Source organism: Carassius gibelio, chromosome B1 (assembly GCF_023724105.1).
Source record: "Carassius gibelio isolate Cgi1373 ecotype wild population from Czech Republic chromosome B1, carGib1.2-hapl.c, whole genome shotgun sequence".
Classification (NCBI taxonomy): domain Eukaryota; kingdom Metazoa; phylum Chordata; class Actinopteri; order Cypriniformes; family Cyprinidae; genus Carassius; species Carassius gibelio.
The window spans coordinates 35,668,162-35,694,418 of NC_068396.1; the positions used below are offsets into that span (position 1 = coordinate 35,668,162).

Below are 26,257 nucleotides of genomic sequence, written 5' to 3' on the forward strand. Positions count from 1 at the left end.
TCTCTTCTCTCAGTGGAGAGTACAGTTATATGTCTCTGGTGATGAGAATCAAACACTAGCGCTGACGGACAGTGTGTTACTCTCTTCATGTGATGTTGAGGGTGTTGTGTGTGAAAAATGACCAGGAAACTATCTGTGAACTCACAAACCACAGCCTGTTTCCTCTGTTTCTGTTCTGCTCCACCTTCAAGTGCTTTCTCTTACACCTCTGATCTTTTACTGGCTACAAACACTTACAGCAATAAAAAAAAAAATATATATAAAAAATTATTTATGTGTGTGCGTGTGTGTGTGTGTCTGTAACTTTCTTCTAAAGTTAGTATTTATTTCAGGCTCCTATGTTTGTGTTAATGACTGAAGCTAGACACAGAAGATTGATAAAATAATATTTAAAACAGCACTTACAGGTTTTTGCATCTGAACTCTTCATTTATACACAGCAAAATCCCCAGTGTTAATTTAACACTCTTGAGTGTGGACTCATATAAACACTGAAGCAGTGTTAAAAGTAACACTGAAGCAGAGTTGAAGTTAATGAGATAATTAAGAAGTTAATTGAGTTATGATTGACCATTATTGAAGAAACCTGATGTTAACAAGCAGAATCACCAAACGAGAAAATCACAATTTGTGTGTCACCATTATAGTGGTCAGTGTTTGCTTTAGTTGGGATCTTGGCTTGTAACTTTTTACTTTTAAAGTTTGTTTGTCAAACTAAAAGCAAAAATCATTGCGTGTTGATGATTATGTTTTAATGTAATCGTTGTGTGACATGAATCACTGAACTCATTTACAGTCTTTTCTCAAAGTAAAACTTCCGTTATTGATTGTCACAGCTTTGATTCCACAATGCAAATATCTGTATTTTCAATACATTTTGTAGGTATCTCTAGCAAATGATTCTGATTTTTTTTTTATTAAAGAATTTAAATTTTAGGCACACACAGATAAACAATAATCAGCGTATGAATCTCAACAACGGTGACAAACAGCATATTCAGATAAACAGATCTACTCTGAACATCACAAAACTAGATAAAAAATGAACATAAAAACAGCAAAAATAAAATATAGTTAGAATAAAAAGTTAAAAAGACAGTTCAGCTCATAATTTATTCATGCCGCAATGCATGATGGGAGCCATGGATGAGTTTTTATTGGCTACAACATGCTTTTTTGATGGTCACCGTTGTTGTGATGCTCACGCTGATTCATGATGTCTGTGTGTCCAAACAAAATATTACTTTTTTTACGCAGAACTAACTATTAAAAACATGTCATACTATGTCAGAAATGCTGGGTTGCTTCCTTTTCTTTTTCACTTAATTTATGTATGCAGTAAATAAACCTAAACTCAGGCGTTCAGGTCACTCTATAACAAATAGCTCAAACCACAATCAATTGTACACATGATTGCCTTTGCTGTGGTCTGTCTGTATAATATAATTCAGTCACCACAGCCACATAAAATCTAAAGATAATAACTGAAGTTTCAAGATCCCAACTAAAGCAAACACTGAACACTATAATGGTGATACACAAATTGTGAATTTCTCGTTTGGTGATTCTGCTTGTTAACATCAGGTGTCTTCAATAATGGTCAATCATAACTCAATTAACTTCTTAATTATCTCATTAACTTCAACTCTGCTTCAGTGTTACTTTTAACACTGCTTCAGTGTTTATATGAGTCCACACTCAAGAGTGTTAAATTAACACTGGGGATTTTGCTGTGTACTTTTAAAATATATTTCAAAATATATTTTCATTATACAAACGTATTCATATACATTACAAAATCAATGCTTTCATAATATATATATATATACACACATATAAATTTTCTACCACTATATTTGCCTATATATATTATGCATGTATATCATTCATATATACAGTACAGACCAAAAGTTTGGAAACATGACTATTTTTAATGTTTTTAAAATAAGTTTCTTCTGCTCATCAAGCCTGCATTTATTTGCTCAAAAATACTGAAAAAAGCAGTAATATTGTGAAATATTATTACAACTTAAAATAATAGTTTTCTATTTGAATACACTTATATTTGAATAAACTGCATTTATATATATATATATATATATATATATATATATATATATATATATATATATATATATATATATATATATATATATATATATATATATAAATCTAATTATATAGATTCTAATAATAGATTTTCTTTACTATCACTTTTTATCAATTTAACACATCCTTGCTGAATAAAAGTATTGGAAAAAAAAAATGACTTACCCCAAATTACTGGCCAGTAATGTATATTGTTATTACAAAATATTTATATTTTAAAAACATAGTTTTTTTTTTTTTTTTTTTTATCAAAGTATCCTAAAAAAGTATCACATGTTCTGAAAAAAATATTAAGCAGCAGAACTGTTTTAATTTAACACTCTGAGTGTGGACTCATATAAACACTGAAGCAGTGTTAAAAGTAACACTGAAGCAGAGTTGAAGTTAATGAGATAATTAAGAAGTTAATTGAGTTATGATTGACCATTATTGAAGACACCTGATGTTAACAAGCAGAATCACCAATCGAGAAAAAAGAGAGTTATAAAATAATTAGTTTCCTCTTTCGCGATAAAGTGACTTTGTCACTGGATCACAAAAGATTGTATAAAGGTATGTTTCAGCGTAAAATGATATCATGTTTGGAGTATAATAGTTAATTTGCTAAATATTTTATAGATTGGGTCATGGTTAGAGATTGTCCCAATGATTTACCTGAGGTAGGCTATGATCCAAGTAATTGAGTTTACAACTATTAAGCATTTTTATAATATATTTTTACATTGAGAGCGCGTAAAATGTTTCTGTTGTGACATAATAAAGTTTGTTATGATGATTATTCTGTCCCATTACTGATCGCAAATGCTCAATCATTCCAAACAGTTTTCAAACAAAGCCAAAACTGAATGTTTTTGCACATATAAACTGGAATATAAACATTCTTAATTTTTATTTATTTATTTATTAATTATACATTATTATTTAAAGACATAAAAGGGGCAAGATTGTCCAAATTAACCATGTGATTTTTGTCTTTCATCATATACTTCATTGTGGTGCACTGATTCAGACGAAAATATTTTGACTCAAAGGTGTATTGTTTAAGTTGTGAAAATCTGCAAACTTGCAGTAACTACTTTATTATATATATATATATATATATATATATATATATATATATATATATATATATATATATATATTCTACAAACTTATAACAATTAAAATGTTTTACATTTTAGTTAGAAATAACTGAACCAAACCATACAGTAATTTGCATATTTTCATTTCAAAGATAAAGTAGATCGGTTGCTGATTAAAGACAGCAACTGATTCTGTGTTAACATTTTATTAACAGATGTGGTGAAGTTATTACGCCTGTCTAAATATGAAATTCATTGTCATGTTTATAAAAAAAAATTATAAAAAAGTCATGAAAAAAGTCAGGTGTGTGGTGAGCGCACTGGTGCTGTCGTCCAGGTGGGTGCCCTTCACTGGCAGTGGTTGAGAAGAGACCCCTCACCCCACAAGATTGTAAAGTGCTTTGGGTTTACAATAATGCACAATAAAAAAAGTACTATATAAAATGCATAATCCGTTCATTCATTTCTCAAAAACCTGTTATAAATTCTTATATGAACAACAAATGGCAAATAGAGATCTATGCTCTACGAACAAACTCAATGAAAGCAGTTAAATGTTTGTGTTGTCTATGCTATGAGCCGGCCCTCACCTCAGACGTGCCTTTAGAGATAAGTTCATCTTTAAAGATTATGATTAAAATGAATGAGTTTAGAATTTTTTTTTTTTTTTTTTTTTTTTTTTTTTCATTAAGTTTAATTTAAACCTGACGGGCACAACTCCAAAATATAAACACAATTAACAATCACCAAATAGCTCACATTTATACCAACTTTTGTTACAATCTACTGATGATGAATAATTAACATTTTGTTTAATTTAGATGTATGATTTAAAAACCATAAACTCTAATTTCAGACAAGAACGTTCTGATGACATCTTCTTTTTGTGTAGTTTATTTTATGTAAAAGCTATAATTCTGCTCTTCCACAATCGCCATGCCCCTTCTGACAAAGAGTGAATGTGCATAATAACTTACATTAACATTTTATGCAGAACAGTTGTTTAAAATGTTAACTTGCATATAAATAAGAAAAATATATAATTGCCATGAAAAAAAATAAAATAATAATGTTGGCAACTGCAATGCTGTAGCATGGGGATACACTGGATATCTTATTCTTCAGGTGCCTCTGCTTACCTGTGCTCTTCCTCCCTCGTGAGATTTACTGGACTGTGGACTGAAACATTGCACTGCAGATAAGAGTTATCTTACATTTCTCTGCATTACCCTTTTCAGTTGCATTTTCTGAGACACCTCCATGGTTATGAGTTTGTGTTAACATTATTAAAGATAATTTATGTTATCTGCATCTTCCTTGTCCACGTCCTTGATATACTGTGACACATATATTGAACTGAAATGATTTGAATTTAACTAAATTTAATTGAACTGAGAGGGAGAGAGAGAGGGAGAGAGAGAGAGAGAGAGAGAGAGAGAGAGAGAGAGAGAGAGGAGAGAGAGAGAGAGAGAGAGAGAGAGAGAGAGAGAGAGAGTCCAGCGGCTCCCTCTAGTGTTCAAAAAACTTTCAGAACCACGGACAGCGACTCAGATTGATTTCGGTCACAGCCACAGTCAGTCCAGAGTTCTCATTAACATGAATTAGACTTCACAAACATCTTTATAATGCTGAAAGACTGAGCTTCAGGAGCTGTGTATCTGAAACATAAATCAACAAGCTTTAAAAGCTTTGGAAATCCAGTAAAGTTTTCTTATTGTAAATGTTAACATTTTGCTCATTAATCTTAATTCGAACAGTATACAATACAATGAATAATATACATGAAACAGAGTTATTTTTAAATACAGAAAATCATATGAAAATAAAAAGGCAAACATCCTGCCTCTAATTATGATCATACTACACACATAACCATAAATATCATACAGTACAACCTGGGATCATATCAACATTTGCAAATGTCTCTAGCACATATACAACTGTTAAAAGTGTCAGATGCAAACACACTTATTCACCTTCTTAAAACATGCTTTCGCTCCTTGTTGTAATCTTTAGGCAAACATTTAGACATGCATGTGTGCTAAATATATTCATATCAACCAGATTAGGTATCAATTTCAGCAGCTGAATAACATTTGAGCTCTTATTGTAAATTTAAATCTTTTTTTTTTTTTTTTTTAAAGTAGATCCATCTCTGATGCATTGCAGGATGAGCTTCCAGTCCATGAAGCTGCTGTGAGACACAGTCAGTAAAAATGTGAGGTTGAATCATCTGGACATTCAGCTGTTGAGTAGATCACTGAATCGTCTGGTTTATCTGCTGTTGAGTAGATCATTGAATCGTCTGGTTTATCAGCTGTTGAGTAGATCACTGAATCGTCTGGTTTATCAGCTGTTGAGTAGATCACTGAATCGTCTGGTTTATCTGCTGTTGAGTAGATCACTGAATCTTCTGGTTTATCTGCTGTTGAGTAGATCACTGAATCTTCTGGTTTATCTGCTGTTGAGTAGATCACTGAATCTTCTGGTTTATCTGCTGTTGAGTAGATCACTGAATCGTCTGGTTTATCTGCTGTTGAGTAGATCACTGAATCTTCTGGTTTATCTGCTGTTGAGTAGATCACTGAATCTTCTGGTTTATCAGCTGTTGAGTAGATCATTGAATCGTCTGGTTTATCTGCTGTTGAGTAGATCACTGAATCGTCTGGTTTATCTGCTGTTGAGTAGATCACTGAATCTTCTGGTTTATCTGCTGTTGAGTAGATCATTGAATCTTCTGGTTTATCTGCTGTTGAGTAGATCATTGAATCTTCTGGTTTATCTGCTGTTGAGTAGATCATTGAATCGTCTGGTCTATCTGCTGTTGAGTAGATCATTGAATCTTCTGGTTTATCTGCTGTTGAGTAGATCACTGAATCTTCTGGTTTATCTGCTGTTGAGTAGATCACTGAATCGTCTGGTTTATCTGCTGTTGAGTAGATCATTGAATCTTCTGGTTTATCTGCTGTTGAGTAGATCATTGAATTGTCTGGTTTATCTGCTGTTGAGTAGATCACTGAATCTTCTGGTTTATCTGCTGTTGAGTAGATCATTGAATCTTCTGGTTTATCTGCTGTTGAGTAGATCATTGAATCTTCTGGTTTATCTGCTGTTGAGTAGATCATTGAATCTTCTGGTTTATCTGCTGTTGAGTAGATCATTAAATCTTCTGGTTTATCTGCTGTTGAGTAGATCATTGAATCTTCTGGTTTATCTGCTGTTGAGTAAATTGATGATTCTTCTGGTCTATCTATTGTAGTGCAGATAGTGTGGATGTCTTTGTTCTTGCCCTTCATCTTGTTGATATCCTCATGTTTGGGGTTGTTACAGTCAATCTCCTGCAAAAGAACTCGTAATTTTCCAAATCTTCTTGTTTTTAGCAGTTCATAAATATCAATCATCATCAACATTATCACTAACCTCTGCAGTGTGTTCATTCAAAGAAAGAAGCACAATGGAGACTGTCAAAACATGGGGAGAATTGATGTTACATTCAAACAAACAATAGGAATTTTCTCAAGAAATACAGTATATGTGTGCTTAATCCAATTTTGGGGCTTTTTGCCCGGAAGTGAGATAAACTTGACAAAACTTTCTATGTTGGGAAAGCTGTAATTTCCTCATTTGTAAAAATGATACTATTTATTTATTGGCCAATACTCTCTACTGATGGTTATATTTAGGTTTATGTTTCTTTTTTCAAAAAAAAATAAATAAATAAAAAAATCATGTTTATATACAAATCAAATGTTAAAAATTGAATTGCCACCTTGTATATATATATATATATTTTGTAAAGTATAAAATAAAGTAAATAAAAATGATCATTAAACTAAAAACTAATGGAAAATCACAATTTTGAGAGCGTATGCAAGTGAATGTGTCTCTCTTTCTCTGTGTGTGTTTGTGTGTCTGTGTGCACCTACTTAAAAATATTTAGGGGACAAATTTGAGCTTTTTTGAGTGGCAACCTTCAAATGGCCACAACTTCTCCAAATCGTTTGTAAGCTTGGAGACTACAGTTTCACACAAATGTGTGCTATTTGAGTTCACTTTTTGATACTTGAGTTAATTATATTTTGTGTTTGTGTTTCTTGAATGAGAACATGGTTAAACTTGTGCAAAATGATGGGGTTTTATGTAGAGTTTTGCAGAAAACACTGAGCAAATTAAAGTGTGTGTGCAAACAGGTTAAATGTGTTAAAAGTTTTGACAAGCATGTGTTGGTTTTGAGAACTGTATGAATGGTTTGGAAAATTGGGCCAAATGAATCAGTTATAGTCTGTTAGAAATCGAGGAAAACTGTAAAAATCATAAAAATGCAGAACGATTATTTTAAAGGGTAGGGTTAGGTGTAGGATTTGTGTAGTGTGATGGATTATACATTCTGTACAGTATAAAAACTAGTAGGTCTTTGGAAAGTCCCCATTTAGTAAACCTGTGTGTGTGTGCGTGCATGCGCGTGCATGTGTGTGTGTGTGTGTGTGTGTGTGTCTAGGTTTTTGACCTTGTGGTGAAAGCCCAGATTGTGTAACTCTTGGTGGTTTCTTGCTTCTCTTCCTACACAACACCGTCAGCGCAGCGAGGAAGATGATCATCACGAGGACTAACCCCACAGAGACGTAGATGACAGACTCTGTGTTCCAGACATCACCTGTCACACACATTTAACATACTTTAAACTTACTTTCCCATTTATTATACAGACCTAAACAGCACAGTATTTGCATTCATGAGTGTATATCTGATCAAATTCAAGATTTTAGCTTCTCTAACTGCTCTCAGTTTTATTAAATTAACATTCAGTAGTCATAGTACAATTTTCATGAGTTCACCCCCTGCTTGAAAAAAATAAAATAAAAATAAAAATTACTGGTTATAATGGGACTTGTATTGGGTTTATTGGAGACTGTAATGGTCTCTGTGGGTCTCTACAGGTAAGTTTGTCAACTTTTATTAGTGGCTTGTTGAAATCATTACATCCTAGTAGAACATCTCCTGAAACACATTTTGTAATGTTTTTAATGGTTAATAGTTTAATGGTTAATAACATTTTTAGATGTCATTGTCGACCATAAACTAACCTGGAAATATCATATCCAGCATGTTTGCAGAAAAATAATGAAATCTGTTGGTATACTGAGTAGAGTTCGTTCTTTAATTGATATTTCATGTATGAAAACATTATATTACAGCTTGATCTATCCCCACATTTTGTACTGTAATATTGTTTGGGGTGCAACATGCCAAACATATCTAAATAAGATTTTATTAATACAAAATAAATTCTTAAGAATTATGAGTAATTCAAATAGATTGTCATCATCTGCTCCACTTTTCATAAAATATAACATTTTGACAATATTCAATGTTAACATCTATTGCATAAATACCTTTATGTACAAGTATGTGTATATGACAAATATTATGCCCAGAGTTTTTAATAACTTTTTCATGTATTCTTCGGATGTTCATGCTTACTCCACAAGGCGCTGCAAAGATTTTTATCTTCCTTTTTGTAGAACTACAGCCAACCAATCTACACTGAAATACAGAGGGCCTTCCCTCTGGAATCATTTAGACCCTGCTTTAAAGACTAAAACCACTCTAAATTCTTTCAAAAGAGAGCTGAAAATAATGTTAACATATAAATAAGTTTATCTTGGTAATTTGTTTATTAAAATGTTTGATGTACTGATTTTATTGTCTTGCTTGATCATGTAATTTTACATTCATTTAATGAGATTTTGGGGAGGTGGTTTCATAAGACCTTATTGTCTTCTCACTCTCTCCCGCACAGTATTTTGTTTTCTTTTTTTCTTCAATGGATTTGTAATGTTGTATTTCGAATGTTATATGTGCAAATAAACCTTCAAACATTCTAGTTTATGGTTTGTAATGTTTGTAAAGGTATTTGTAGAGTAAGCCATTGGGTTTTTTGTGATGGTTTCTGTTGTTTGTTTCAGCAGGGCTGTTAGTTTGGAGCTGATTTCAGACCCTGTTCACACTCGCTGTTAAGACGTTTTCATTGATCTGAGCACAAGTGAACAGTGCTTAATACAGACCTGTACAATACACATGAGAACAGTGGCTAGAACATTTAAAAAATAATCTTAAGTTCACTTTTCTTGTTAGTAAAACTACACCATTTTGAAAATACTGATAAAAACACAGAAACATCTATCAACATATTGATTCATAAAAAATATGTAGCATTCACCATTTTTTTTTTTCACTTTGAGCATCAGTGCAGATGTTGATGAAGAAGCTTTGGAATTCTTTTTTTTATTATTTATGTTTGATCAGTGAGTATATCGAGCCGTCGTTGGTCTTGATGTTTTGTGGACGTGTCACTGTTGAGTAGATCAGATCTGTTCTGTTGTCTGTTGTTGGATCATACGGCTTCATATTAGCATAATAATCACAGTCTGTATCCGTCACCTGATTGGTCGAGTGGATGTGAGGGGTTTGAATCAGGCTGCTGATTGGTTACCGTGGCATAAACAGCAGAGTCTTGTGGGCGGGTGTTGAGGTGTAATGCAGGCGTCTGATTGGATGAAGAGGTTGCAGTGATGACATCACTGTTTGGCATCTCCTCATACATAAGCTCAGCCTGAAAAACAACATAAATGATTTACCAGTTCATAAAGATAGCATTCAATGCTCATCAATAAACAATACGTTACATGTATTTCAGATCTTCTACAGGTAAAGAGCTGATCACCCACCTCTGTATTGTGTTGCACATTTTGCTGAAATAAAGCTGAAATATCGATGAAAAGAGAGAAAAGAATGAGTCAAACATACTCAAAAATGAGTTTATAATCATAAATAAACTGTTACCTGTCCCAGATTTCCTCTTCCTCTTTTTCAGAACGAGGAACGTTCCAGAACACAGAACCATAACCAGCAGAACCGAACCCAGACCGCCAGCAACAGAAGACAGACCTGAACACAACAATAAACACAAAACAACACAGAACTGATTCTGATTATACTGCTGAATAAATAATAATGATCTTATCATTTACATAAATTACTTTAATTATTGAAATATTCAACATTTTTAAATATTGTAAATCTGTTGCTGTTATATTGTGTGACCGAAGTGAAACCGCGATGCTGAACCACAGTCCTCTGAGGAAAACTCTTGGCTGATGTGAAACCAGACTAACCACATGACGTCTGATGTGTGCTTCGCTTTGATCAGGATCATCATGAGCTAAAATGTGTCTCAACAAATGTTCAAAACAATTGATTTTCTCCAAAATATACCAAATGATAAAACTGGTACTGGGACTGTTGCATCATGGGTAGTGTAGTTTGTGCGCTCAGTGTTTGGCTGATCGTGCTGAACTGCAGTACTTCCTGTCATTGTTCTTGTTGTTTCACTTCCTGTTTGAGGTGTCACTGACAGAGAGAGAAAAAAAGTGAAATATGAACATGCTGCTCACAATTAATAATAATTTTTTGTATAAATGTGTCTGTCAGATGCATGAATACAGATGTTAAGACATCATGGAAAACCCATCTAATGTAAAGCTTTGCTTATGTCCAGATTATTTAATTATTAAATTATTTTAAATGTATTTAGAAGCTTTGATGCCTCTGTTTTCAAGATAATCAGACAAACTATTGATTATTTGATTGAAATTATGACTTAAATTATTTATGTGAATATAGTGACTACGCATTAGGAACAGTGTTTTTTTTATTTATTTATTATTATATTTTTTTTTTTTACATACATGAGTGTGAAGGCCCCGGTATACTTCAAACTAAGTTCATTTTTGTTCCTCGTTTGGGAGGAAAAAATAAGTTTGAAAAAGCTGAGCGACGGTCAGAGGTGGAGAGTCCAGGGGTCAGAAAGTAAAAGTCCTGCCACATTTTTGCTCCACCCATGAACTCAGCAGCTGATTTCACCAGAGGAGGAATCAAGTCATTCCTTTCAAGTCACAAACTAGTCTCAACTCAAATCCCAAGTCCTCAAAGAGTTAAAGTCAATGAGATAATTAAGAGACTAATTAAATGATGATTGTGCATTGGTGATGAACACCTGCTGTTATTGTGTGTTACAGAGGATCAGATGCTGATGTTTTATTGGTTAAAATTATGCCACCATCATGGAGATCAGTGTTTGCTTCAGTTGGGCTCTTGACCTTTGGTTTCTTATGTTAGATATTTCTCTGTAAAAGTACATGTGCTGTTATAAAACAGTGTGATCTGTGCTTTGCAGAAAACCGTTACTAGCTCCTTTTACATGATGAAGTAATTATTAGGCATCAGCCTGTTTATTTCCAAAACAATTTTATGTATTTATTATTAACAAATGTTCAGTTTTTAAATAACCTACCTTGTGGAACCGTTGGTTTAATCACTATAATGAATACATTTCCTAATGTATGTAATAAATATACATTTTTTCGAAATCTTTTCCTAATAAGACGCACAGACATCATGACCCAGCATATGAATCTCAACAATGGTGACAATCAACAAAACGCTTCAAGCTGAAGTGCATGCTGGGTAACACCATAGTAAAAACTCTGATTATGCACTGTAGCATGAATAATTATTGTAACCACTGTTGAGGATCATATGATAAGTGCTCATGTCTAAAATCCAGAGCCTGTACAATTTTTTCCCCCCAATATTTAAGCATTACAATAATATTTGTTTAATAGGACTTTTTTGTAGTTCAGTAATTGCTGAACATAATTTAACAAACCCAAGAGAGACACCTTCATGAAGTTAATTAAAATGTTTTAGATAAAAAAAGGGCAATTAAATTTTCTACTTCAAGCTTTTAATTCAGCAATGTGTTAATGTTTACTACGTAACACAACCGCAAGTGTTTAAAAGCAAATTACTTTGAATTATTAAAAGGGTCAAGAGCCCAACTAAAGCAAACACTGATCTCCATGATGGTGGATTCACCACGATTATGGTGACAAAGTTTTTTTTTTTTTTTTTTTTTTTTCCCAGTTGATTTCATCCAAGGCTGTGCTTAAAGTCAATTGTAGTTCTTGTGTTTCTCTTTTCTTCAGTGATGTTGATTGTTAACAGCAGGTGTTCATCTCTAATGCAGAATGATCATTTAATTAGTCACTTAATTATCTCATTGACTTTAACTCTTTGAGGACTTGGGATTTGACTCAAGACTTGTTTGTGACTTGAAAGGAATGACTTGATTCCTCCTCTGGTGAAATCAGCTGCTGAGTTCATGGGTGGAACAAAAATATGGCAGGACTTTTACTTTCTGACCCCTGGACTCTCCACCTCTGGCGACGGTGATGAAACATAACTCGCCACACTCTAAACACAACAATGATGACATGATGAAGTGCAGTCAATCTAGCTGTGAGTCGGGCACCAATAATCAGAATATTACAAACAAAAGAATAACGATTAGCAGCAGTTCAGAGTCAAGTATCATGTTTATACAATACAAAAGAACCACAATCACTCATTTATGGGAAGTATGAATGTCTCATAGTCTGAAAACTTTAGCATGATGTGGGGGAAAAAAAACAACATTGTTGGTTTGTTACTTTATTTATTAGTGTTATTTTATTAAACTGGATAAATTGTTACAGCTTTTTATATTTTATGTGGTGTCATGATTTATTATTTTATGTTCATTTGGCATTTCATTTAATGTATTAAAATTGCTCATTGAAAGAACAGCAGCAGCAGTATGGTGTAACATTTATTTCAAACACATGTATTTGGTACTCGCTACTTTATATCTTTACTCTTTCCTTTCATTCTTTTCATGGCTTTGGAAAACGTGTCTTGGATGATTCTCTGCATTGCTTTTTTAACTTTGTGTTGTCAACACCAGGGTGCGATTTGCCGTCGGGGATGCGTGAGATTTCCCGCTTTCTGGTCAATGTATCCCTGTCTCTGCTTAATTATTTTTATCCCCGGTCGGGATACATTTATCCCTCCCTCAAAGTGATCAGTGCTACTACACTAACGGCGAGACGGATCACAAAACTTATCACGGATCCGTGGTTTGATTTAAGTCAATTTTATTTTAAAATGCACTACTTTGCCACGCAGCCTCTCTGTATTCACCACTCTGCAGACTTGCTCAATGTCTCAATGCCACCGCCTAATCTGATTGGTTACACCTCACGAGTAACAGCCTATCAACACTTACGAGACAGTTGAAGCCTGTCCACTGGGCAATGGAGTTGCTAACTTGGCGACTTTGTCGATAGATTTAGCGATTTTTTTTTTCCATAAAAGCGACTAGTGACAAAACTTTTTGGGCAATTATTATTAAGTCTCTGAGACTCTCTGGTGCTGCTGCGTGAGCGCGAGGTCTCTCTTTCCCAGCGCGAGCCTCTCTCTCTGCTTCTGCCGTGTTCAGCGAGCGCAGAGAAGAGCAGCACTTTCAATAAAAAAAAAAGATATTCTGCAGCTTCTAACTTTTTTTTTACAAGCAGGTATAGCTGACATCAGTCACAGCACAACCACTGACTTTATCGTATGTGTATTTGATTTAATTAGTGCAGATAATGTTTGAGAGCTGGTTATGAAATCTTAATGGACCGCCTTTCAGTCATTATAATATTCATTCCGTTGTCTGACAACAGAAACATTAAAATATAGTAATAAAATCAGTTTTATTGAGAATTAAATTAAATGGCTAAATTAAATTGCAGTATGTGAGCATAGGGAGCACTTGCATCATAAATATGCTAATTAGCGCATGACGTAATCTAGTTCATGTTCTCATGATTTAGTTTTATGAATCAAAATGTTTCAAAACATCCCACCCTCAGTTTTTTTCACAAATCGCACCCTGGTCAACACCAAGCTTCGTTGCAATTTCTCTGAATCTTTAAAGTCTCTCCACGAACGATTGTACATATGCGGATAGACCAAATACATGTGTGTGTGCAGCTCACCGATTCAACACACTGTATTTATGTTGCAAGTGATAGATGTTGTTATCTCTTTCGTGACCTCCGTTGAATGAGATACTAACTGGGGGGAAGAAATGCATGTCAAAAGAAGGTGGAGTTTCAGAACACTCCCACTGATTGCGTAACCGTCACAGACCAATAGAAGCTCAAAGGTGTTTAGGAGCCAAACAATGGGGCGTGAACTCCAAAATGGGGCGGGGTCTCCTTTCGCACAGAACTTTCACCATCGGCTGTGGCTTCAGCCAATTGTTACTGACTTACATTTCAAAATAAAACTTTATGAATTAAACATTGTTTCTAGTTCATCTAAAATAAAATATGTTATATAAATAAATATTCTCCGTGAGAGCAGAGCCCAAAGCTCATGGCCAGTGGTGTTTGGACACAAGTCTGAACCTCTGCTTCATGATGTAAAGGGGAATCACTCAGGAGCCGTCCCAGCGGAGGGGAAAGATTTTACTCTATTGTTTTATTCCAAGCAACGGAGCCGTCCCGGGACACAAAATCCACAGGATAGGAGGGGGTAGTGATGCTGGGTGTAACTTAAAAGGTGCCATTGAGCGGTGAGTCTCATATTGCATAATCTTATTAACTGTTTATGTCCTGAACTGCAACTTTCTTTACCACAATATTCAGAGCCAATCCTGCCATTCAGTCAATTTCACTGGTTAAGGTAAGGTGTGGGGTAGGTTTAGGGGTTAGCGTTTTTTGTTGCATATTTTAAGAAACACTTTAACTTACACAACCAATAAAAACTTCAGAATCAGCTGTGGGGCGGAGTTCTCTCAATGGGAGGAAGCCACGCCCTATTTTGGAGCTCCCACCCCATCTCCAGGCTGCAGTTATACCCTTCTCGAAAGCATAGACAGTAAAAGAAATGGACACAGCGACCCCATTGGATTCAACGGAGAAAAATGAAGTCAATTAGAAGCACACACTTCCTGGGGATCGAGCATACTGCGCAGACTCAAACTGAGCTTGATGGTGTAGATGTTACATGAGCAACTTGTAAATCTTCTAACCGCTGTGCGAAGAGAAATCTGAATCACCCAGAGGAGGCGAGCGTGAACAGGAGCACATTTTGGTAAGTATTCTGATTAATTATCTCCCTTGACTTCATGACTCCAATGGAATGCTAACAGCAGGTGGGGGTCCGCTAGCAAATGGCGGCCCCCAGGGATGCTTCAAAAAATATGAACTGTTCCCCCTGCTCGAAAGTTTGCTTTGGTCACCAAAACACACCACTGTGCATACGTGTTGGATCTGATCCAGTTACGTCCTCGTGCTACAGGCTGCAGCGAGGACTTCTTGCAGCTGTTTCGATCTTCCAAAACAAACTCAAAACAAACTTCGTTTTGATCTGATTTTATTCAAAACAACGTAATATCAGTTCGTTCTATGATTTCATTTGAAGTATATTAGGTCCTTATATATGCCTGAGGGTGAAGGCAGGGTGAGAGAGAGAGAGAGAGAGAGAGACACACGGGGGGGGTGTACCTGTGCTGGTGTGTGTGTGTGTGTGTACCTGTGCTGGTGTGGTCAGTGCTGGTGTGTGTGTGTGTGTGTGTACCTGTGCTGGTGTGTGTGTGTGTGTGTGTGTGTACCTGTGCTGGTGTGGTCAGTGCTGGTGTGTGTGTGTGTGTACCTGTGCTGGTGTGTGTGTGTGTGTGTGTGTGTACCTGTGCTGGTGTGTGTGTGTGTACCTGTGCTGGTGTATGTGTGTGTGTGAGTGTGTGTGTGTGTGTGTGTGTGTGTGTGTGTGTGTACCTGTGCTGGTGTGTGTGTGTGTGTGTGTGTGTGTGTGTGTGTGTGTGTGTGTACCTGTGCTGGTGTGTGTGTACGAGTGAAGGGTGCTGGTTGAGATCTGGTCAGGTCTTGTTTTCTGTGGAGCTGAGAAACAAGATCACATCATTCAGATGAAAAATACATTACAAATCCATAACTACAGAACAGAGCAGAAACACAGAGGATGAAACAGACTGCTGCTGTGTGATGAACTTTATTCACCTCTGATCACGTTCAGCTGGATGTTTTTAATTTCTGTTCCCCATCCAGCTGCACAGGTGTACACTCCAGCATCTGACAGACTCAGGTTTCTGATGATCAGTGTAAATGATCTCTTCTGATGATCGTCCAGCAGAGAGAATCTGCCTTCAGACACTGATGACTGTCCTCCAGCTGATTTTAGGAGAAGCTTCCTCTCTCTGTAAGGTCCTTTATAGAAGTATTTGTCTGAGTTTTCATATCCTTCAGCATAAGGACAATTCAGAAACACTTGTTCTCCTTCTGTTCCTCTCACAATAATCTCCACAGGCACTGAACTGCTCACTGCACACACACACACACACACACACACAGCAAAATAAACTGTTAGAATAACAGAATAACATTACAATAAACACTTTAAATGTATCAGTATATATATGATTTTTGAGCACTTACCCGTCAGTAGAAACGCAGAAATCATGAATGTGAACTTCATTTCTTCTTCGGTTGAGTTCAGAAAAGTTCCTCAAATGTCTTGTTGAAGTCAGATCTCAGTAATACTGTGAATCCTGCTCTCTTCTCTCAGTGGAGAGTACAGTTATATGTCTCTGGTGATGAGAATCAAACACTAGCGCTGACGGACAGTGTGTTACTCTCTTCATGTGATGTTGAGGGTGTTGTGTGTGAAAAATGACCAGGAAACTATCTGTGAACTCACAAACCACAGCCTGTTTCCTCTGTTTCTGTTCTGCTCCACCTTCAAGTGCTTTCTCTTACACCTCTGATCTTTAGTGACTACAAACACATACAGTAATAAAAAAATATATTTGCAAAGCTGAAAAAATTACCAAAAACATTACCTGAGTAAAAGCACAGATACATACATACATACACACACACACAAACACACACACACACACACACACACAGACACAGACACGCGCGCGTATGGGAGGCTAACAAGCTTAAGAAGATACGATACAAACTGACTACAAATCGCTCAGGAGACAGGAAGGGACATAAAAGTAAAAGATAAGGCACAGGGAAGATGTATCATTTAATTTACAAACCCAAAATAAAACTCAGTACCTCAAAATCTAAAAATAAACAAAATCCTTCAGAAATTTCTCCTCAGTATAACAGATAAAATAATGTTAAGTAGAATGAAAAGGTCAGAGGAAGAGCTGGTTTCAGTCGTGTCCTCATCTCATATAAACACCAGATTCACAACTACTCCCAGAGTAACTCATATTCACATAAAGCAGTCTCACGGACACATTTGAGTAAAACAATGACATCTAGGACATTCAGTGCCCTGTAGTTGGAGATATCACATCTTGTGTGGCAGAAGTAAACTGCTGCAGAAAAGAATAGGTGCCATGAAAATAACTAAAAATATAGTATATATAGTCACACACCAGCACTGACCATATAGTAGATTTCTGTGCCTATAACATTTTCTTCTAAAATAAGTGACACAAACCTATTCATTGCCATTAATGTGAAAGAAATAAAGCTACACACAGGAGACTGAAAAAAAAAAAGTTTTAGAAGAAAAATCCAAACTGCATTGAGAGACTTATACATCAAACTCTTCGTTTATACATTTAAAATACATGCATTTTATATATTTCATCATGTAAAAATTGGCATAATTATATTTGCTAAAAATATATTTTAAAACATTTAAATAAATATATTTTCATAATATATATATAATTATTGCAGAGCAATGCTGCAATATACAAAAAAAACAACAACAACAACACAATTTTCCCTAAAATACATTAAGGTATATATAATTGTGTGTGTGTGTGTGTGTGTGTGTGTGTGTGTGTTCATATCGTCATTTGAAAAATTACATTATAGAAAAATAGTAAAAAAAAAAAAAAAAAAAAAAAACAGTGACCAAAAGTAGCAGATGGTTATTTTCTGTGGTAACTGACACTTCTCAAAAGACCCTCCCTCCTTAGTTACTGTTGCTATGCCTGACGAGCTGCTCTCACACTACACTCTTGTTCTCACGCTGTCAGAAATACATCACAGAGCAAAGAGGAAACTGACAACACACCAGCAGACAAGACAACTACTTCTGATATGAAGCAAAACTTTCACATATTGTCATTTATTAGTAATGTCATCAATAAATAGCAGTCTGTGGCTCTTTAATGTGTCGTGACAGATCACTGTAGAGCCTCAGTTCAAGATCGTCTCTTCTGCTTTATCAACACAACATGAACATTAATGAACATCTGGAGTATTTCATTTCAACAGCTGAAAGATGTCAATACACACAAAGTTTCAGGTTTAAGTTCACCAAACTTTATCTACTCTTGTTTGATTGGCTTGTCAGACAAAATGACTGTATTATTATTGGTCAAATCACCTGTCAATCAAGCTCTCTGTGAAGGGTCAGATGACATCATTGAAAAAATGCTGTTGTTTACAGAAACTGTAAATAATCCAGAATATGTCTTGTATTTTAAAGTCACACTTTCTCCATCATGTCAGTCCTGGGAGAAGAGCTGCATTGTGGGAAGTGTAGTCTGTGTTTAGCTGAAGCCTCACAGCTCTTCCTGTGGCTCTGGTTGAACTTCCTGTTTAGTAACTAACTGCTGCACACATCTCATGTTTAACTGAAGCAAAAAGACCTGCTAGTTATATTTGGATAAAGCTAATTGTTAGCATTAGCATCTCAGTGGCAGCTGGATTTAGGAGCCTTCATTGAATGATGCTTGCTAGGATTTATCTGAATAATCTACCAGCAGAAGAACAGATCACACTAACCACACAAACCTTGAGATGAACATAAGACAAGAACATGCTATATATTAATGCACAGACAGACACAATAATAAAGTAAAATAAATATCAGAATACACTGTAGTCCGTAATAACATTGTTTAGTTCGTCCATTAAACTGCAAAATGTGTAAGACTCAACATCAGAAATTAATAAATTCAAATGATCAATGTTTGTGCATGTCAGCTGTAAACATACAAGTATCAAATATAACAATGATAAACATAATGAAAAAAAAGATCAAATTTACTCAAAATTAACTCAATTATGCCAGATTTTTAGTAAAATCATGCAAATTATGAGAAGGATGAAGACGATTTCTCTTGGTTCTCAACATGCTCATAGATTAATTATATTAGAGGTGCTTGCAAAAACATGCTCCATGATGCCAAACTTTACATATTTAGTCTCATATGATATATGATGTTATATTATATTAGTTAAACTGAACTGGTCTGTGTTGTGGAGTTGATGAAGAGATGCTCGAGTCTCACTGATGGTCTGTAGAGTCACATGACACAAGTTCAGGAAACACAGCTGTAAACTACAGTTGTTTCTGTGTCTCTGTCCTCTGGATTACAGTGACGTCCAGCGTGTTTGATCTACAGTCATAAAGAATAAGAATCAGCTCACAGAGACAATAACTCAACACAAATCAATCTGTTTAATGTCATAACACACAGATATGATCATCCACACACACAGCAGCTGGAGATTCAACACCAAAATACTGTAAATCACTGCAGTCACAGTCTTCATCATCATCATCATCATCAGAATGCTGAGCGAGAGATGGATCTCTGACTGTGTTTCAGGGAAACTGCTAATGCAATACAGCTGTGAGTTATTTAAAACCCAGTTTCTGAAGACTCACGTGTTCATGAATCACCTGATTAAACTCTACGATGGAGGACGACAGCAGACCTGTGCGACAGATCAGTGCAAGTCTTTATTAAATGCTTACTCATGCATGTCACACTAAACCAGAGCGAATGTAATCTTCAGTCTTCTGTTTAAAACATTACCTTTATTCTTCTCTTTCTTCCATACAGTCACTATAATCAATGGAAGTCCTATCAGGAGTAAAACCATAGCCGCAGTGATAATAATCACAAATGAACCTGAAAAACACCAGAGGAAACACAGTAAAAACAGAAACACCTTCAGAATCAGAGCAGAACCTGGTTTACAGATGAATAAGTGATAGTGTTGGATGAAATTAGACAGGTATTAGACTTATTGAACGTTCTTCAGAGCTTTCACTTCCTGTTCTGATGAACAAGTGTTACATTAAGATGAACTTGTGTGCAGAGGTGTGTGTCGGGTGATCAACAGACAGAGTGTGTGTTACAGAAATATGAAAGAGCAGAATCTGATCTGAGCTGGTGAGGAGATGTGATGATCTGTGATCGTGATGATTCATGTCTGATGTGATCAAATGAGGCGTGTTTGAACATGAGCTCAGAGTTTGATCTGAAAGTAAAGACTGAGCTGCTTTACTGACACAGAAACTTTAGAAGCAGATTTATGACAAGAGACATGTAATATTAATATTAAATATCCAGCACCTGGACGGAGGGTGCTTCACTTTGATCAGGTTCATCATGAGCTAAATGTGTCTCAACAGATGTTCAAAACAACTGCTTTTCTCCAAAATATACCAAATGATAAAACTGGTACTGGGACTGTTGCATCATGGGTAGTGTAGTTTGTGCACTAAAAAAACTAAGTGACGTGACATGTGGCAAAGTATCGTGACCCATACTCAGAATTAGTGCTCTGCATTACACACACACACACACACACACACACACCGTGAACACACACCCGTAGCAGTTTTGACTTTTAGCTGATCGAGTTGAACTGCAGTACTTCCTGTCATTGTTCTTGTCGTCTCTCTTCCTGTTCGAGGTGTCACTGACAGAGAGAGAGAAAAAAAGTGAAATATGAACATGCTGCTCAAAATTAATAATCATTTTTTGTATAAATGTGTCTCAGATGCATGAATGCAGATGTTGAGACATCATGGAAAACCAGTCTAATGTAAAGATGTGCTCATGTCCAAATGATTGAATTATGAAATGATTTTAATTTGAGCCATCAGTCTCATAAACTGAAGAACTGTATTGTATGACATATTTCAATCCTTCAGTTATGTGACATTTGACTCAATATGACAGGTGTTGAGGGAACGTATTAGTTTATGTTTTACAGAAGTTGAGATGTAAATGTGTGTGTGTGTGTGTGTGTGTGAGAGTGTGCTGGTGTGTGTGTGTGTGTGTGTGTGAGAGTGTGTGTGTGTGTGTGTGTACCTGTAGTGGTGTGTGTGTGTGTGTGTGTGTGTGTGTGTGTGTGTGATGTGTGTCTGTACCTGTGCTGGTGTGTGTGTACGACTGAAGGGTGCTGGTTGAGATCTGGTCAGGTCTTGTTTTCTGTGGAGCTGAGAAACAAGATCACATCATTCAGATGAAAAATACATTACAAATCCATAACTACAGAACAGAGCAGAAACACAGAGGATGAAACAGACTGCTGCTGTGTGATGAACTTTATTCACCTCTGATCACGTTCAGCTGGATGTTTTTATATACTCCGTTCCATCCAGCTCCACAGCTGTACACTCCAGCATCTGACAGACTCAGGTTTCTGATGGTCAGTGTAAATGATCTCTTCTGATGATCGTCCAGCAGAGAGAATCTGCCTTCAGACACTGATGACTGTCCTCCAGCTGATTTTAGGAGAAGATTCCTCTCTCTGGTAGGTCCTTTATAGAAGTATTTGCCTGAGTTTTCATATCCTTCAGCATAAGGACAATTCAGAAACACTTGTTCTCCTTCTGTTCCTCTCACAAATATCTCCACAGGCACTGAACTGCTCACTGCACACACACACACACACACACACAGACACACAAACACATACAGACACATACAAACACAAACGCACACAGACACACACACACACACACACCAAAATAATCCAAACTTTTAGACAATAAACACTTTTAGTGTATCAGTAAAATACATATGTATAAATATTTTTGAGCACGTACCCGTCAGTAGAAACGCAGAAATCATGAATGTGAGCTTCATTTCTTCTTCGGTTGAGTTCAGAAAAGTTCCTCAAATGTCTTGTTGAAGTCAGATCTCAGTAATACTGTGAATCCTGCTCTCTTCTCTCAGTGGAGAGTACAGTTATATGTCTCTGGTGATGAGAATCAAACACTAGCGCTGACGGACAGTGTGTTACTCTCTTCATGTGATGTTGAGGGTGTTGTGTGTGAAAAATGACCAGGAAACTATCTGTGAACTCACAAACCACAGCCTGTTTCCTCTGTTTCTGTTCTGCTTCTACCTTACTTTCTGTTACAGCTCTGATCTTTTACTGGCTACAAACACATACAACAATAATATATATATATATATATATATATATATATATATATATATATATATATATATATATATATATATATATATATATATATATGGTGTGTGTGTGTGTGTGTCGTAATTTTCTTCTTATATATATATATATATATATATATATATATATATATATATATATATATATATATCTGTATATATATAGATCTGGTGACTGTGGTGGCCATTTTAGTACAGTGAACTCATTGTCATGTTCAAGAAACCAATTTGAAATGATTCGAGCTTTGTGATATGGTGCATTATCCTGCTGGAAGTAGCCATCAGAGGATGGTACATGGTGGTCATAAAGGGATGGACATGGTCAGAAACAATGCTCAGGTAGGCCGTGGCATTTAAACGATGTCCGATTGGCACTAAGAGACCTAAAGTGTGCCAAGAAAAAATTTTCCCTATTTGTAGTGGAGATGAGTGGTACCCGGTGGGGTCTTTTGCTGTTGTAGCCCATCCGCCTCAAGGTTGTGTGTGTTGTGGCTTCACAAATGCTTTGCTGCATACCTCGGTTGTAACGAGTGGTTATTTCAGTCAAAGTTGCTCTTCTATCAGCTTGAATCAGTCGAACCCATTCTCCTCTGACCTCTAGCATCAACAAGACATTTTCGCCCACAGGACTGACGCATACTGGATGTATTTCCCTTTTCACATCATTGTTTGTAAACCCTAGAAATGGTTGTGAGTGAAAATCCCAGTAACGGAGCAGCTTGTGAAATACTCAGACCGGCCCGTCTGGCACCAACAACCATGCCACACTCAAAATTGCTTAAATCACCTTTCTTTCCCATTCTGACATTCAGTTTGGAGTTCAGGAGATTGTCTTGACCAGGACCACACCCCTAAATACATTGAAGCAACTGCCATGTGATTGGTTGATTAAATAAATAAATAAATCTCAATCTCCAGTGTTAATTTAACACTCTTAGTGTGGACACAACTTTGAAGCAGTGTTAAAAGTAGCACTGAAGCAGAGTTGAAGTTAATGAGATAATTAAGAAGTTAATTGAGTTATGATTGAGCGTTATTGAAGACACCTGATGTTAACAAGCAGAATCACCAAACGAGAAATCACAATTTGTGTGTCACCATTATAGTGTTCAGTGTTTGCTTTAGTTGGGATCTTGACCCTTCAGCTATTAACTTCAGATTTTGTGTGGCTGTGGTAAGCGAGTTATAACATACAGACCACAGCAAAGACAATCTTATTCAAACACAACTTCCGTCCTCTTAATGTTTCCTTATGGAATGATCATTGTTTTGTATTATTTTATCCTGTTTGTTTTGGAGGAAGAGTGGAAAAGAGATATTTGGTCTGTGTTGCACATTATGGAAAAAAAGGTTGCTTCTTTAGTTATAATGATTCCTGCACTACATAAAATTTTAAGTGAGGAAAAATATTTAAAAGTTATTAAGTACTCCTTTACCATTCCTTAATATGCTAAAGGGTATTTTAACATATTAGACTATTTTTCCCAGATTTTGTATCTTAAATTAGGCAAAGTAAATTTTGCTGATAAGTGTATTAATAGGTTTATAAGAAATTGTCTTATGCAGGGAAGCTATCCTGGTCCAGAAGGAACTACATTTTTCAACATCTAAATAGGAAATCAGTTAATGAATTCAGATGCTAATATTTGTAATTTCCATCAAAATATAAAGAAGTGCACTTTAAAATTCTGTACGATATTTATCCTGCCAAGGAATTTCTGAGATCAAGATTTACTATGGATTGTAATATAACATCAATATTGTAATAATGATGTAGAAACTGTTGAACACGTATTTCCCCATTGTTATCTTTTCAATTTGTTTTGGACTGAAGTAGGTCATTGGATTAAACAAAGAATTTCTATTTTTCAATCGATTACTTGGGACATGTTGAAGTTTGGAGTTTATTTGGAGGATAAAAGTTTAGACTTTGTTGTAAATTGTTTATTTCTCATATTACAATACTTTATTCACAAATATAAAGTTCTGAAAACAGCACCTCAGTTTAATATTTTTTTAAAGAGCTTGTATACATGTATACAGAGGTCCTGAAAATGATGAGATGTGATAGGGCCAAGAAATGATGTGATTTGTTTAATAAGTGTGACTTCCCCCTACATTGTTTATGGTTGCATGAATATGGTTTTATAGATTCAAGACTTGGTTGTGGAGTAGGCTACATACTTTTTTAGCGCTCGTTAAGTAAGTACTTCTTGAAATTAAGTACCTACTCATCAAGTATGCGATTTCGGACACAGCCAGTGACAACAGCGCCTCCCCGGGTCACAGAATACAATGGTCACAGAATTTGGTGTAACACTTGGCCTGCAATACTCGGCCCGGTGATCTGAAATATTCAGCGTCTGAGATATTTGGAGTCACTGGGTGTCAAGTGTTTGCTTTAACTGTGCACTTTCCCACACTTGAAAAAGATAGGTCTCACTATTTGAAGAATTAAACTGGATTCCACTCTTCGCCTTGTGAATTTCTTTCATCCATTTATTGGCTTATAGCATTAAACTATTTAGGTGAAAAAAAAAAAAAAAAAAAAAAAAAAAAAAAAACCTTCAAAACCCAATACAATGTTTAAATCAGCAGATTTAACATGACTCAATTATAACTCTTACATAAACATCATCTGCTTAAGTTAGTGAACCATTTACAACACAAATATTTCACCAGACCCACTATATTGCACGGTTGTTAAATATCTCACATTAAAGCTGGTAGATATTACCCAGCTCGATAACAATGCATTCAAATTTCATTAGCGTTACATTTTAAATACAGAATAAATATATTTTAATAACTTTAACACATGTGTATAGTTTATATACTGGATTCTAACACAGAGACTATGAACTAACCTGTGCTTTTAACCATATTTGCCATGTTAATATAGTCAGAGCATTTAAGTCATGTATACACAGGTTAATTTTAAGCAATATTTCATAGTATTTAAAAGCATCTAAACGATCCAAATCGTGAATTACCAAAGTTAAACCAGGCAAATTAAATCGTTAAACAAAATATACCATACACAAAAATACATTTTTTACCCACTATAAAACCACCTCATGAATTTATGCTACTCAAACCAACAGCGCGATCTACAGAGCGCCATTGAACAATGCCTTCATTCACTCTGGTAGCAGTTACCTACTATTACAGAGCGCAGGAAACACACAACATTCTAATCCTAATCTAATAAAAAAAAATTATTTGAGTCAGCACTGTAATGAGTATCTATTGTGATGAGTACTGATTTATGCCTGTAGGTGGCAGTAATGTATTGTATAAAATGAAGTGCATTCCCTAGAGGAAGTGTTGGTAATGGAGACATGCTATTCTTCATATCTTTATTTGTTGTCTCTGGAACGATACATGGTACCAGGAGTGGGGTTTGCAAAGCCCAATGGATGCCATTAAACCACCGGGATCGTTGAAGTTGTGTGGAAATGTGGATGCACATTGGAGGACTTTCAAACAGCAGTTTGAGTTGTATGTGGTGGCTATTGGACAAAAAGCGGCTGTGGATGAAAGAAAAATCGCCCTGTTACTTACCATTGCTGGAGCAGATGCCGTGGAAGTCTATAACACCTTTAATTTTGATGAAGAGGCAGACAAGAAGAAACTGGATAAGGTACTGGACAAATTTGATGCTCATTGTTTATCAAGGAAGAACGAGACATATGAACGATATGTATTCAGAACACGTGTGCAGCATGAAGGAGAGGCTTTTGATTACTTTCTGACTGATCTCAAGATAAAAGCAAAGACTTGTAACTTTAATGAATTGAGAGCAGTGCCGCTGCTAGCCATTTTGGTGCCCTAAGCATAATTCCATTATGATGACCCCACCCCGACCCTGAGAAAGAAAAAAAAAAAACGTTTGTTTTTGCCAGTTTAACTTTTT

The 26,257-nt window shown here is 35.7% G+C and overlaps 3 protein-coding genes and 1 long non-coding RNA gene across 18 annotated transcripts in view; 2 read left to right on the plus strand and 2 right to left on the minus strand.

Moving 5' to 3' along the window:
- The window catches only part of LOC127949439 (B-cell receptor CD22-like), a 336,416-nt gene that overhangs the window by 161,679 nt on the left and 148,480 nt on the right, over positions 1–26,257 (plus strand). The window lies entirely within an intron of this gene.
- LOC127949510 (CMRF35-like molecule 1) overlaps positions 1–26,257 on the minus strand; it is a 70,417-nt gene that overhangs the window by 18,318 nt on the left and 25,842 nt on the right. For 3 of the 9 annotated variants that reach the window (XM_052546903.1, XM_052546905.1, XM_052546908.1), the window contains exons 1-3: positions 21,969–22,252; positions 16,136–16,456; positions 15,950–16,018 (exon numbers count right to left, since the gene is read on the minus strand). In XM_052546903.1, the coding sequence (XP_052402863.1) occupies positions 15,950–16,018; positions 16,136–16,456; positions 21,969–22,008 (430 nt within the window). In that variant the 5' untranslated portion in view covers positions 22,009–22,252. Of the gene's footprint in view, positions 1–10,466; positions 10,602–15,949; positions 16,019–16,135; positions 16,457–16,570; positions 16,883–18,551; positions 19,519–19,790; positions 19,841–19,941; positions 20,038–20,743; positions 20,834–21,287; positions 21,357–21,473; positions 21,795–21,968; positions 22,253–26,257 lie in introns of those variants that run through there. The other 6 variants (XM_052546907.1, XM_052546906.1, XM_052546909.1 and 3 more) reach the window with 5 other exon arrangements.
- The window catches only part of LOC127949583 (uncharacterized), an 89,051-nt gene that overhangs the window by 6,856 nt on the left and 55,938 nt on the right, over positions 1–26,257 (plus strand). For 2 of the 4 annotated variants that reach the window (XR_008152380.1, XR_008152377.1), the window contains exons 2-3: positions 16,221–16,339; positions 21,678–21,795. This is a non-coding gene — a long non-coding RNA (uncharacterized LOC127949583). Of the gene's footprint in view, positions 1–16,220; positions 16,340–21,677; positions 21,796–26,257 lie in introns of those variants that run through there. The other 2 variants (XR_008152379.1, XR_008152378.1) reach the window with 1 other exon arrangement.
- The window catches only part of LOC127949451 (translation initiation factor IF-2-like), a 77,386-nt gene continuing 56,351 nt past the window's right edge, over positions 5,223–26,257 (minus strand). Inside the window, exons 1-3 of one of the 4 annotated variants that reach the window (XM_052546768.1) lie at positions 7,699–7,839; positions 6,612–6,652; positions 5,223–6,529 (exon numbers count right to left, since the gene is read on the minus strand). In XM_052546768.1, coding sequence (XP_052402728.1) covers positions 5,399–6,529; positions 6,612–6,652; positions 7,699–7,789 — 1,263 coding nt within the window. In that variant the 5' untranslated portion in view covers positions 7,790–7,839 and the 3' untranslated portion in view covers positions 5,223–5,398. Of the gene's footprint in view, positions 6,530–6,611; positions 6,653–7,698; positions 7,840–26,257 lie in introns of those variants that run through there. The other 3 variants (XM_052546766.1, XM_052546767.1, XM_052546765.1) reach the window with 3 other exon arrangements.